Source organism: Dendrobium catenatum, unplaced genomic scaffold, assembly GCF_001605985.2.
Source record: "Dendrobium catenatum unplaced genomic scaffold, ASM160598v2 fragScaff_scaffold_1417, whole genome shotgun sequence".
NCBI classification, from domain to species: Eukaryota; Viridiplantae; Streptophyta; class Magnoliopsida; order Asparagales; family Orchidaceae; genus Dendrobium; species Dendrobium catenatum.
In genome coordinates this window covers 1,310,199-1,325,602 of record NW_021319879.1, presented here as the reverse complement: position 1 = coordinate 1,325,602, position 15,404 = coordinate 1,310,199, and the positions used below count along the sequence as shown (strand labels likewise).

Here is a 15,404-nt window from a genome sequence, read left to right as displayed (position 1 = left end):
GAGAAACTGAAGGTCAACGTACACATAAAAATGATATATATTTCAATAATCTCATTGGACTAAGCTGGGTTGGTTGGGGAGCATGGTTATGAAACTTTTATTTGGTCCGGTCATATGACGTAGCTCTACGTTCGCCCGCCAGTAGAATCGCGCCATGCGTTGTCATTATTTACAGCGCGCCCCGATAACTCGATCCGGAACGGACCCATGATGGCTCGGTATTTCTCGATTTTGCTAGGTATTACTCGGTATTGCTAGGTATTGGTCAATTTTGCTTGACAATAACCAATACGGAGCAAATACCGAGCAATACCGAGCAAATACAGAGTAATACCGAGTTGAACATAGCATTCCCAGGTTCTGCTCCGGGTCAAGTCGTCGGGCCGTGCGGTAAAGAGTAAGAGCACGTGGGGACATGTTATTGGCAGCCGAACGTAGCTCTACGTCCGGTCAGAGGACGTAATAATTGTTCCTGATTATGACCTCCCAATTCACGTTCGATTTTCTCTTGTGCGGCACAACTTTTTAAGTAGGAAGAAAATAAGTACGTGATTCATAACCTGTATGGGGTTGTTTGCCGCTAAGCCTGCTAAGGGATTAATTACTCCATCAAGCGTATACTCTAGGAGAGATTATTCTGTGCGGAATTTGAATGTATTCGAGGACAAATCCGGGCGCGCCACGTAATTAGAAGCATTGGGCCCCGTGACGTGGCATGCCCGGATTCGCATCCTAACACGTTCGGATTCCGCACATAATAATTTTCCCTACTCTAGAGGGTGACAACAGATAGATACCCCTATTTCCAAAAAAAAAAAAAATATATTTCGATAATTTTTAATTAATGCAATAAGTTTGTTCTAATTAATTAGAATCTTTCTTCTACTTTACACGTTACAAATTTTGTTAAAATTTAATTTGAACTACATGTAAGTAGGTAGGTTGTCGAATATAAATTTATGTGTGTAACATCAAAATTTAGTAGCAATATTCGCAAAATAGCACAAAGCATAAAATAGAGAGAGAGAGAGAGAGAGAGAGAGAGAGAGAGAGAGAGAGAGGATTAAAGGAAATTAAATATTTTGCTCTCTAATTTCATATAACATAATTAGTAAATTTATAAAACGAGCTTCATATCAATCAAATAAATTTAAAATATCATTTTTTTTTTCACATTTCTTTTTCTAATGCCTAAAAATAAAATTTTAAAATCATAATCAAAGATATTTAATTAATTTATGTGCTCATAATAAATAAATTTCTAAGTGATCCTTGAATATGATGCATGCATTTTTAAAGAAAGATTTTGATTTCATTAAATGACATAACAAAAAAATTTAAGAAATTTTTTAATAATTTTTTAGTTGATCAAAATCATTATATATTGGCTTTGGGATTAGTGAAATTCCAAAATAAAGTGAATTATTTATAAGATTTTTATTCAATATTGTCATGGAGAAAATGAGATATAAATATGATGATCTAATAAAAATTTTATGGATCCTTTTAAAAAGGTATCTATGATAGTCAATAAGAAAGAAAAATAATAGAGAAATATATACTTTTAAAAAGGTTTCTATAATTTCTCTAATGCTCGATTTAGAGCAACTAGGAATAAAAGATAGAGGAGATTATTGAATGTTCTAAGAGGAATAAATAGATGCTAATAAAAGAATGGACGCTAATATCTCTCACCCATATGTAGAATATTTATGAAAGATTTAGGTTTTGTTAGGGATAGTTTTCGTATTACTTTATAAAACAACTTTTTAGTATTTTTTTTTTTAAAGAAAAATTTTGAACTAAAAAGCTGTTTTAAAAAGCAATGAGAAAGCTGTCTCAAACGAAGCCTTAAGAATATGTTTTGATGGTTGCAACTTTTTGTAGCTTCTAGTTAAAAAATTTATCGAAAGCAATAGCCAAATAGAAGCAGTATAGTTTACAATCTGAAAATCAAAACAGTAAGAAGGTTGTCCCAGACAAACTTTAATTTTAAATTATTGTTAGATCTTTCTTATTAAGGGTGTCAATTTTTGACCCGACTCGAAACCTGACCCTGAAAAATCTGGGTTCGGGTTGACCCATTTAGCAAATGGGTCGGGTTCGGGTTCATATTTTTGACCCGTTTAAAAAACGGGTCGGATTCGGGTTGACCCGAAAACCCGAAATCAACCTGTTACTGACCCGAAAATCGAGTCCATCCATGTTTCCGGTCGCCGTTGCCGCACTCGCGCCATCACCCCTTGTCACGCTCGCGCTGCCGCGCATTCCCGCGGACTCCATATTCACACTCGCGTTGCGTCACTCAGTCGGTGGGTCCCGTGGACTCCGTCTCGGACGCGCGGTGCGGTCCTGCGGACTGCCGGACCCGAACTCTGTTCCAAAGTCCGAACTCGTGCGGTCGCTTGGTCCAGCGGACTCGTTCAGCACGCGGCACGCCACGCGCGGTCCAGCGGACTCCTATCTCCGTCTGCACTCGCGTTGTCGCGAGCTCCGTTCTCTTCCGCGAGGGTCGGATCGGGTCAACCCGGCAACTCGGCCGGGTCGGGTCCGGGTTGAAATGTCCAACCTGTTTGCAAAAATGGGTCGAGTTCGGTTGACCCGTTTAGATCGGGGTCAACTCGGGTTCGACCCGAACCCGACCCTTCGACCGGAATTGACACCTTATTTCTTATGCTATTGGATTTATAAAATGCCGTAATCTCCTTCAAATCAATATCGCGATAATGAGCGGAGCAACATACTAATATTACTAATCTATTATGATTAGATTAATGAATGTTTTAATACGCATATAAGTATATGATTGAGATAGAATGAATCATGATTAATTAAAATAATTATCTCTTACAAAAAAAAAAGGTGATAAAGATTTAAAGAACCTAACAACATAATAACAAATAGTTTCTTTCTTCATGAATTATTAGAAAATTTAAAAGAAAGAAATATCAAGACTTTATTTTTACTCTGTTCACATTTGTCTCTTAAAATGGAGTAGCTATCATGTGTGAATGGGGGAAGAAAACAAGTGGAAGTAAATGGATATCTTTAATTGGACAGCAATTGGAAATGGACAGCCTTAATTTCTTCATCCTTGGATTGAAAAATAAGTTGTGTAAGAGAAAATATGAGGATCTTTTAGCCTTTTTATGTAATTTTTATATTTGATATGATATATTATAGTATAAATGAGCTTATATGAATTTGCTAGATCCCACTATATGAATCATGATATATATTAAGGGAGAATAATAAATGGAAATAAGAGATTGTCAACAATTCTAAATATTGAGAGTAGAGGTGTAAATCGGTCGAGTTGAGTAGATTATCGGTCTGATTGAGTTGATGTCATCTAATTCTTATTGAGTTCGGTTCGGCAAGTTAAAAAATTTTAAGGATCGGATTTGGCTCGATTGCTTGAGCTTAAGCTTGACTTGATAGAAGAGCTTTAGTTTTTTTTAATTGTTTACTTATAGAAATCATTTTAAAATATTTAAAAAATATTATATAATATTAATTATATATATATATAAAGTTAATTAAGCGGCTCGACGAGCTTATGAACCGACCCAAGTTTAGCTCAAGCTGGAGCTTGTATATTACATGAGCTCGAGTATAGGCTCAAGTTGGAACTCGAGGCTTGATAAGCTCAACTCAGGAGCTCGTTAACGAGTCAAGTTTGAGCCAGTTCACGAGTTAGCTCGACTCACTTACACCCTTAATTGAGAGATTGAGATGGAAGAAGAAGAAGAATACAAAGCAAGAGAATTAGGCTTCATTTGAGACAATTTTCTTACTGTTTTGTAAAGTTGCTTTAGAGAAAATAAAATTTTAAAGCTATTGTAGAAAGTAGCTTTTTAATATAATTTTCTTTAAAAGCAACGGAAAAGTAGTTGGCAAATGAAAAATAATAGTTATAGTTTGAAAAGCAAAGCAGTAAGAAAACTGTCCCAAACGATACCTTAGTTCATTTCTTCATTGATGTTTTATTAGGACTCCTTAACAATCTATTAATCTCAGAGTTACAATTAAACAAATGGGCGAAGCATAGCTTTCATGAGATTTAATACAATAGTGAAAGATATCCGTTGGTCATTGTCAATTATGAATTTTGTTAGGAATATGTTCCCCTCCATTATTGAAATCTGCCCATTTCCAATATGATCATGCCTAAAACATAATAAGTTGATAATCCAATTGGTTTATTAAAAACTAGAAGAATTGGCATATTTGGATTATAGAAATTATGGATTAGGTAAATATCTTTCAAATATGATTTGAAGGATTGAACGAAATTCGTGCACATTTGAATCAACTTAATTGGTTTCAAACGAGTTTGAGCCAACTTGAATCATTTCTAAACTTGTTATGATTTGAGTGTATTAGCTTGGTTACTCGTCCTAACTCGAGAAGTCACTAACTTTAGCTTGAGGGGGCAAATTGCTTAGTCTATGGGGGTACTAGAAGATCACTCGGCTCAAGTAGAACAGGGCTACTTGCTCAATAATCAAGATAGAGCCTTTTCTACACATATACCAAGTTTATGAGTTAATCGACAAGTTGGTATTCCTTTTTGGAGACTTGTGAACTCATAGACATGGTCGGCGACTTCCTTTGACCACTTGTCCCAATGAGCTGTCAATATCTACTCACCGGTATTTTGATGTGTGTGCCTGCTAGAGATATATTCATGTGTATATAATTATTTTATCATTTATTGTCATTTATTTATTTTTGGGATTTAGGTATAGTATTTCATGTAGCTTTCAAAAACCTATTAAAAGGGCTAATAATCTAGGCATTTTTGCTAAATATAAAATCTCATAGAACTCTCTCTCCCTTCTTTGCTTAACATTTGAGTCATATAGATAGTGTTATGGTATGCCCATAGGCAAACATGGACTCAACATCATCTAAGGTGTGATAATCTAGGATGAATACTAAGAGCTAGATACTAAATACTGTAAGAACCAAATCATCCAAATAGAGAAAAAGACATAAAAATGGAGAACTAGGAGTTCAATTACATGAAGGCAAACCATCAAGTGCAAAGGCTCTAACCTCTACATCTACTTTAGTTGGGACTTATCAACCCAATAACGATGAAGAGTCCACTAGCCCGCCAAGACAAGGAGGCCCAAGTTAATACACAATTTGTAACGAGATCATGGAGGCCAAACCCATGGTAGAGTGAAAATACCTTTCCTAGAATTGTACAAATGGATGGCAAATCTTGCTTAGCATGTGGTATTCTTCAAGTTGGCCACCTCACTGATGGGCACTAATGATCCTCTAAAGTGTGTCTTATTTTTTCTACCTCCAAGGAATCACTTTTTTAGTGGTTATTGTCCTAGCCCCTAGAGGTTATAACCTCATTTACCATTTTCAAAATGATATTCATCAACCAATTTACTAGTGCTTAGAAGCCAATGAGGAACTCACAAACTCTTCTTAAGATGAGGTGAAAGTCAACAAATCCCTTAAGAACTTCATTGTGAGGTTTCAGAGATAGATGCTAGAAGTTAAACACCTGAAACTTATACTTGCCCAGGCTGTCCTTGCTCAAGGTCTATAGGAAGAACCATGCATTTGGTTATGATCTTAATTTGCAGTAGCCGATGATGTTGTGGAGTTGCTAGAACTCATCAACAATCATATCAAAGATGGTGAGTAGAATAATATGGTAGAGTTCTCTAGCTTAAGTTGACCAATAGATGCTCCCGCAAGGCGAGACTTCAAGCAAGTTCTGGGCAGCGACAAAAGCCACTCCGAGATTTACAAGATTGAAAGGAATATTACATTTCCAGTAAAATCAACCATATCACCATCATGGGCACAATAGTTTGAGAGGTTATTGGGATCATTGGGCCCACCAATCATCTAAAAAAGAGGATGAACCTGCTCCCCCCACCCAGAAATATTTTGACGAAAGACCAACTCTTATACATCATAATTTAATTAATTATCACATATAAAAAATATGAAATGATTGAAATAAATAGAAAATAAACTCAAATAAAAGATGAAATAATTTTATAAGTTCCAAAATATATTTAGAATGTATAAATTAATTTTAATTGTATTTATCGTCCTTGAAAAATTCTAACACATGCACAATAAGGTAGACTATATATGTGGATAACTTGATTCTTAGTTTAGTCATCATATCATGTACACTTGATATCTTCTCTTAGTGTCTAATGTGAAACCACTTAAAAAAAATAAAGTAGAACTCTTAAATATCTAGGCACCTTTGATGCAACGATTGGAATTTCACTAGAAGCTCTAAAGTTAAACATACTCATAAGAAAAATAATCATGAGAGAAGCGACCGATTAGGATGGGAACCCCCTTTTTGTAGGATTAATTAATAAAAATCATAGTTAATTTATTATTTAAAAAGTTGATCTAGAGTTTTTTATGGAAATGTGAGAGGTTTGGAGGGGCATGGTTGAAGGAATGCTAGGACTAATCATATTTATGTTAATTTGAGCTTATTTGTATGATCACCTTAATTAGAAAATATGTTTTGAGTGGATTAAATGGGTAGAAAGCATTGTGAATGATTAGCTTAGAATGTAAGTTTATAATATGAAATAGATGATGAAATTTGGTGGTATATCGTACATGACTAGGTGCAAGAGAGCTTAAACTAGACCGAAGGTTTCAAAGAGAGTTTGTGTTGGTTTATTTTTAAGACTTGAGTTGTGAATAACCATATAGTCTTAAGAGATGGATAGGGATTAGGAGAAGATGCTAAAGAGATTTAGAATATAACTTAAGAAGAGAAATAATAAGCATAATAGATAACTAATAAATCCCATCAAAATTGGACAAGGTAGGCAACCAAGCACTAATCAAAAGAGAAAAGCTTTCTCCATTTTTTTATCATTTAAAGCTAAAATTTCTCATATTATATCAACACTATTTAAAAAGTTATAATGACTACCACAATTCAAAAATAAGAGAATTTTTTTGGGGAAATTATTACATGCATTCATTAATTCATCGTATTTCTATTAAATGGTTAGCCCATATATGTTCCCTAACATGAAAATCCAAAAAATTTAGATGCCAATTTTGAAATTTAAATATCAAAATATTATCTTAAAAATTTCTTCATGAGTGGGCTCTTATAATGGGCCTTGATGGGGCTCTAGCTTCAGCACATTTTAGACTCTTATTTGTGCTCTTGTGATTGACCTTTAATTTCATTTTTTTATCCAATTAATGTGGCACATTTTCAAACATGAACCAAACATGAACAAGCTGATATTAAATGAACACAAACATGAACACTCACATACTCGGCTCGGCTCGGTTCGTTTGCAGCCCTATCCGATGACCTGACCCAATATTTTCCCCTCTAAAGGGGGCAATTCATCAAGAAGGGCCTCATGGTATGTAGGTGAGTCTCATCGAAGTTTAATGTGACTTCTTTTACATGTAATTGACCGAGTATCGCACGAAAAAATTCTTCTTTTGTAAGGCTCCAAATGCAATTTTGTTGGCATGATTGAGGTGAAAGAAGAAAGCAAAATGCATGCACTAAAAGATAAGAAATTCAACTGCCAAAGACCAATCAAGCAGCCGAAACTTTTTTTTTTTTCCTCTGAAAGATTGAGAGTTGTCGTTTGTGCGAACTGATAATATAGAATCAAACAAAACAGAAAACCGTTTCGATATCCCCAAACAAAAGATATCAGGAACACATAAGTATTTGATCCAGCACTTCAAACTTACAGTCAAATAAAGACCTAACTGCAGCTCCACTCTTCCAACAAAACTGGCACTTCTTGCCTTAGCATCCTAAACTTGAAGAGTACCATCAGGTATTCCGGCTGCAGAAACCTTCTTCTGCTTGACAGGTTTCTCAACCACAATGGCTTGTGTTGTGAGGACCATTCCAGCCACTGATGCAGCATTCTGCAACGCACATCGAGCCACCTTGGTCGGATCTATGACGCCGGCTTCGACGAGATTCTCGTATTTGTCATTCATGGCATTGTAACCGATCTCCCATTCACGGTCCTTGATCTTCTCCACCACCACCTCTCCTTCAACTCCTGCGTTGTGGGCGATCAATGCGGCGGGAGCCACCAATGCCTGCACATATGAGCCAATGCTGCTTAAACTAAATATCAAGATACAAGATCTTTGATCCGTTATTCAACTTAGTTAATCGAGCCAAATAAAACCATAACTTGCATATGCCGTTTACTCCTGGTTGTTCCATTGTAATCTATGTTGCACATATACACCTATTTATAAAGGCATGTTGTATCTGATATACCGATACATGGATACGCCTCCGATACGGCACCGATACGTGTCGGATACAGCTTTGCTGAATCCAATTAAAATACTATATAATTTCAAAAGGACACGTGTATCCGTTGAAAAACAAAAAATATCCAAAAAAAAAAGGACCCGTCGTATTTACTTCCGCGGCTGCAAGCGAGGTTCTCTCATTTCCGAGATGGATTTGAGTTTCTTGATGATATGAGAATATTAGAAATTGCTAATATTTCACTTGATGAGCATGAATTAGAAACTATGATATTTATTGAAGATGATATAGAAGTTCAAAGACAAACCACTGAAGAAGCTAATCATATCATTCCTTCTATTCAATAGTTGAAACTTCATGTGCTAGACAATTTGCTTATGTTGTTGTAGTGGACATTTAATGCTTACTTTTATTTTGATATGATAAGCTACAAGACTATAAATGATGTTACTTTCATTTTTTTATAATTTCAAAATATTATGATTTGATTGTTTTCTTAATTTTTATGTATGATTTATAAATTATAGTGTGGTGTCCGCGCCGTACTCATATCCTAAATTTTTAAGAATTGACGTGTCCCGTATCCATATCGTGTCGTATGATGCAACATAGACTGTAATTGATAAAAGCACTATTTCTGCACCCCTCAATTCTTCTTCTTACAGATATAGTAGTAAGGAAGATTATCTAACCTTTTGCACAATGTCGGCACCTATGCGTTCATCAGCATCCTCAAGCTTGTCCTTAATAGAAGGAACAAATGTTGAAAGATGAACAAAGGCAGCACCACCACCAGGTACAATGCCTTCCTCTATAGCTGCAAAGGTGGCATTTTTAGCATCCTCAATGCGCAGCTTGCGATCCTCGAGTTCTGTCTCTGTTGCAGCACCAACCTTTATCACTGCAACTCCACCTGAGAGCTTTGCAATTCTCTCAGCCAGCTTCTCAGAATCATAAACAGAGTCAGTCTCAGCAAGCTCCTTCTTTATCTGGGCAATTCTAGCTTGAATTTCATCTTTAGTAGCTGAATCTGCAATGATGGTGGTGGAGCTTGACGAGATTGTGACCTTCCTTGCAGTGCCCAACTGCTCTACTGATGTGTTCTCCACCAACAAGCCTAGATCTTTGGCTTGAAATTCAGCACCTGGACAAAGAAAGGGAGATCGTGTGGTCCTGAGAGAGTGGAGCAAGAGCAAAATAGAAGGCAATGATTGATAAAGTTTGCCTTATTGTATTTCTATGTTAACATGGCAGAAAATTTAATGACAATTAAACTTCATTTCAATTCAACTCCTTCACTATTTCCTTTTCCATTTCCTTCATGCAAGCAATGCATACCTGTCACAATAGCAATGTCTTGGAGAAGAGCTTTCCGCCTCTCGCCAAATCCAGGTGCTTTGATTGCAGCAACATTAAGAATGCCTCGTAGTTTATTCACAACAAGAGTTGCTAGTGCTTCGCCGGTTACATCCTCAGCAATAATAAGCAATGGAGCTCTTAACTGTGTAGTTTTCTCCAATAAGGGTATAATCTCCTTTATTGTTGAAATCTTTTGGTCAGTGACCAAAACTTTTGCATTATCAAATTCAACAACTGATTTCTCTGGATTAGTAACAAATTGTGGGGAGACATAACCTCTGTCAATCTGCATAATAGGTTGTTAATGCACCATTCAAGTTCCCATCAACACATTATAACAGAAATAATAGCTCAACAAGTTAAACATGCAAAATTTCCTTGTACCTCCATTCCTTCTTCAACATCGACAGTCGTCTCAAAAGATGAAGATGACTCAATAGAGAGAACACCATCGGGACCAACTTTATCAATAGCATCAGCAATCATATCTCCAATAAATTCGTCATTGCCAGCTGAAATGGTAGCTACAGCTGCAGAAGAAAGTATGGCATCCATTAGCTCAGTTCTCTTCAGCAATTAAGAGGAGTTGATTTCAAAATTTGAAAATTTTGTATGGTAAAAAATGGTAGCTTTCCAATGACATAAATAAATAGGATGGTCAAAGCATTCCCATTATAATCATGAATGAGTACCTTTAATGTCACCACTCCCCTTAACAGGCCGTGACTTCTTCTCAAGTTCTTCCACCAATGCTGCCACAGTCTTATCAATACCCTTCTTGACAGAAACAGGATTTGCACCTGAAGTAACACTGAGCAAACCAAGCTTTATAATTTCCCTAGCAAGCACGGAAGCAGTTGTTGTCCCATCACCAGCAGAATCATTTGTCTTACTAGCAACCTATATAATGCCGCACAGAAAAATGAATGGAAGATCCAAACTTTTGATGGTTGCAATTGTAAAGCATCTCAAACAGCATAAGCCAATCATAAACCATAGTTAAGAACAGATGAAGAAACCGAATGCCAAACCTAAATTACCTCACGAATCAACGATGCACCAGCATTCTCCATAGGATCAGCTAGTTCAATTGCCCTAGCAATAGTAACTCCATCATTAACCACTTTAGGATTCCCATACTCATCTAGCACAACGTTCCTCCCTTTGAATTAAAAAAAAATAAAAAAAAAAGAGTTACTATAAAGTTTTAAAAAATATATCAGCATTAAAAACCTATCATTATCATAATTCTTTTCTCAATATTTAGGTTGGGATTATTTTTTATTGCTCACAATCCAATGATTCTTTTTGAAGCTGCATGAGGTGTTAAAAGTTATCAGTGCAAATGTTAAGAGAATAACTTATATCCATAGCACCTTATTTCTATCCTTCATTTCATTCGTAGTTCTGATGCTAATTAAGTTTAATCATCTGATTTTCTACCATTCAAGGCAAATGTTCAAACATGAACTATTTACTACTAAATTAGCATATCATTAAATGCCACTCCCACCAACCCTTGAATATAACTATTCCATAATTCATTATTCCTAATTTTTCCATGCATCCACCTTAACATTCTAATTCCCCCAAATTCAAGTCTCAACAAAACTGTGCCCAACATTCAAGGGTTTCAAAGCTTGCTTATGCATCAGCACTGAGATTAATTATCAAAGATTTATATATTTCCGAAAACAAATCCCATGTACCATTTCCAATAGATAACTAAAACATGTTTACTCACCGAACAAGGGTTCCCAATATAAGCGTCAGACGAATGCATCATATAGTCTAAAGTGGCAGGAAAGCCAAAAATTCCAAATGCAACGCAAAATGTTTGACATATTATCCCAAAAAATCCCATATAAAACATTTAGATAATTCTCCAAACAATTTTCCAAAAGGAGACAGAAAAAATCTTTACATACAGAAGATAGGGGAAGAAGTAAATGAAGAACAAACAACATTTTGATGGGTACTGGGTAGACCGATTCCCAAAAATTCCGGACGAAGAAGCCATACAAATCTAACGTATCCTTATCTTCACCATATTTCTCGATTCTACAAGAATTATAAAGGCAGAGAAAGGCAAAACTCCACATACCTCTCGGCCCAAGGGTAACGCCAACTGCGTTAGCTAACTTCTCGACTCCGGCCTGAAGAGCTGACCTGGAAACCTGGTCAAAGGCGATTTCCTTCGCTTTTGCTCGCACCACTAGCGCCCGCCGACCACCAGTTCTCCTCCTCAAGCCCTCACTCTGCACTTCAATGAAACAAAATCATCAGCAAATTATGTCAGGAGTAAAGAGAAAAGTAGAGAGAGAAAGAGAGTGACCTGGAGAGAAGGAGAACGGAGGATTGACGAGGACGAGATGGCGCCGGCGGATGCCATTTTGCAACGCTAAGGAGAACAGAGAAGGGTTTGAGTTAGGGGAAAGATATTGCTGCCTTTTAAGGGCTGTAGATTGGTGTACTGTTGTAGTGTATGAAGGAAATGAATTTCAGGTTTTCCCAAAAAAAAAAAAAAAGGAAATGAATTTCTAATAATTAAATAAATAGATAAATTGGATCCCCATCTTCTAGAAAATTCCGGCTCCTACTTATTTGGCCCAGTGGGCCTCAGGCCCAGTAAACTTATATTACTATATTTGTCATATAAAGAAAAATAATATATATACTAGATCGCACAATCAAATCAGTAAATTTTAAAATAAAAATTTGATAGTAATAAGTCAAATAACTAGGCAATCATAGAGAGAGAATTTATTATTTCACAATTAAACTAAAATCTCATACATAATTTTTTTTTCTGAAAAAATGCCGGTTGAATGTCTCCAAAGAAATTGATATATTGGAATATCTTATAATCTAATTTGGAATAATTATTCTTTTGTCTTTTAATAAATAACAATATAGCTACATACTTTATTTTATCAAAAAATGCTTTGAATATTTAAATAAATGTTACAGTTAAAATACCAAAAATTGTGCGATAAAAGTTCAATAAATCCGGAAAAAATGCAATAAAATTAATTATGGGAAAAACCAAACAGTTAAAATTAAAATATTTGAAAACAGAGATTTGATTATAATCATCTACAATTACTTGAGAAATTTATATAAAAGCGGCAAAGTGATCGAGCTGTTAAAAATCGACTTTCTCTTTTTCTCTTTGTTGTGATGCGATTCAAATAGGATTTTTTTTTTCATTTTTAGTTATTTTCAGAAATTCATATTGTTAAAAATATAATGCTTAAAGTGGGGATGAGCAGCCCCCATCTAGCTAAAAATGGGGTTACAATAATCTTAAATATGAGTGGAAGCAATAGCATGTTGAAAATTAACTAGATAATATTGAGGAATATTCCAAAAATTATTCAAGATAATTAAACTCACTTGAGTTGAAGATGAAAATCCTCCCTCAATGGAGAAATTATTGTGTGCGGAATCCGAATGCATTCGGATTCCAATCACAGCATGCCACATCAGCGGATGCACTCCGGGGCCCAGTGCATCCCATGATGTGGCGCATGGTGATTGGAATCCGAATGCATTCGGATTCCGCACACAATAATTTATCCCCTCAATGATCTCATGCAAAGATTTGTCATTACACCAAGAGTCCCACATAAGGGAAAAGCTAAAATTGGGGGTGACTTTGAGGCTTATGACATTTCTGATATGAATGGCAACATGACATAGGAATTAAGGAATACTATATTTTCCTGCACAAATACAACTAAAACAACCCATTTTCATTAATAAATTAACACAAAAAAAAACTTAATATTATTTGCACTTATCATGGAGTCCGCACATAGAGTTACGACCGAAAATGTGAGTGTGCACAGTGTGTACACACTATGTACAATCACAATCTAGAAATAGAATTATGTTCAGACCCCGTATATAATAATTTCTCCCAACAGTGAGTGCAAATGAAATGACACAAACATGCAAATTTTGTGGAGCATGAGTTCATTTTAAATAATTAATATTGAACGTAGAAAAAACTGGTCATGAACATGCACATTTTGTAGAATATGAGCTATTAATTTTAAATAACTAATTATAGTTTTGAATTAAAAAAAAAAAGAACAATCAAAACTATAACAAATGAACAATTGTTTTATTAAAAATTAATAAAAGAAAAATCGAAATTTAATTATTGTATTCTATATTTAAGATATGTTAGGGATGGATATATCTTATAAAGTTGGTTATGAAGTTATTGTAGGGAAAGTAACTTCAGTATTATTTGGAATCAATGTTACGATTATTTGATCTGATATTAATATTGATTCCAAATTTTAAAATTTTTACAAACTTACTAAAAAATATTAATTTTATTTTCCTACAAAAAAATGGTAAGAACTAAGCATTTATATTAAATTTCATATTTATTTTGATAAAAGCTACTAAAAGCTATTGTAGAAAATAGTAAGAAAGCAATCTAAAACGAAACCTATAACTATCATTACAAAAAGCTACAACCGTCCGAAACGAACTCTTAGACTTCATTTGAGATAGTTTTCTTATTGTTTTACTTTTCAAACAATAACCAAATTTTTTGTTTTTCCATTATTTTTTTTTTCTGCTTTAAAACTTTTTTCTAGGAAGCTGCTTTTTACAATAACTTTTAAAAAAATTATTTTCTTTACAACAGCTTTATAACTTCGTTTAGGACAACTTTTGACCACTATTTTTTCGTCTCTTCTAAAATCTTTTTTCTTGTAAAAGCTATTGTAGAAAACATTAAAAAATTATTCAAAAAAAAAAAACCTATAATCATCATTAAAAAATTATAATCATCTCAAACAGACTCTAAGGTTTCGTTTGGAACAACTTTCTTGCTGCTTTTTAAAACAGATTTTTAGTGTTAAAATTTAAAATTTATACTATAAATTTGCTTCAAGAAGCAGTAAGAAAGTCGTGCCAAACTAACCCTAAATTTATTTAAAATAATATTCATCATGGTCATAAGATGTGACTTGTGGAGCAAAGGCATGGGTCAAGCCGGCCCATTCAGAAAGACCACTTTGCTTTATAAACAGTAGCTCCATTCATGCCCGCTATTGCAACTTACAACATCAATCAATTACAAGCATTACATTTGCTGTCATAATGGGTAAGATCTTATCTTAATAATGCTTGTTTCTTTATTTGCTCTTGTTCTTGTCATAGTTGTGGAGTCTCAATTCAATTTCTCCAAATAATATATATCACATAATCAAATAAATAATTATTCTAAATTATTCACAGAATTGTAGCGGTTTAAATCACTGCTATTTATTATAATAGTTGTAAAACTATTATAAAAAAGACGTTGTAATGTATTATATTCACAAAACTCTTGTAGTAGTTTGTTATAAGCAATTTTGTATGGGTTAAAACCGCTAATATGGTATTGAGGAAGAGCGGTGAAAGTCAATGAAAGGGCTTTTGCTAATATTTTTATTCTATTCCATATTCTTTAGCCTAGGGTTGGCAAGAGCGGAGCTCTAGCCAACTTTAGGGCCTTTTTATGGATTGGATTAGTCATAATTTATTAGTAATAGTAAAATAAACATTAATTGTTTGAATCACATTCTAAGATTTTATATAATAAGTGACTTAAAGGGCTATTTGGTTGCCTGAAAAATTAATTCAGTGTAAAGTAAATCCAATGTAATTTGGAGCAGTTTGGTTGTATTGTAAAGTAAATGCAGGGGAACTATTTTTCTAACCCTACTTTTCCTAAGAATGTTCCTGTCGA

The 15,404-nt window shown here is 34.6% G+C and overlaps 1 protein-coding gene across 1 annotated transcript; it reads right to left on the bottom strand.

Annotated features, from left to right (window-relative positions):
• Positions 1-7,585: 7,585 nt before the first annotated feature.
• On the bottom strand, positions 7,586-12,093 carry LOC110114583 (ruBisCO large subunit-binding protein subunit alpha). Its single transcript, XM_020847510.2, has 8 exons — positions 11,985-12,093; positions 11,754-11,907; positions 10,690-10,811; positions 10,342-10,549; positions 10,034-10,179; positions 9,629-9,935; positions 8,983-9,434; positions 7,586-8,106 (listed from the first exon to the last, which is right to left on the bottom strand). The coding sequence occupies exons 1-8, from the start codon at positions 12,039-12,041 to the stop codon at positions 7,810-7,812; spliced, it is 1,743 nt and encodes a 580-aa protein (XP_020703169.1). The 5' UTR covers positions 12,042-12,093; the 3' UTR covers positions 7,586-7,809.
• Between the last annotated feature and the right edge of the window lie 3,311 nt (positions 12,094-15,404).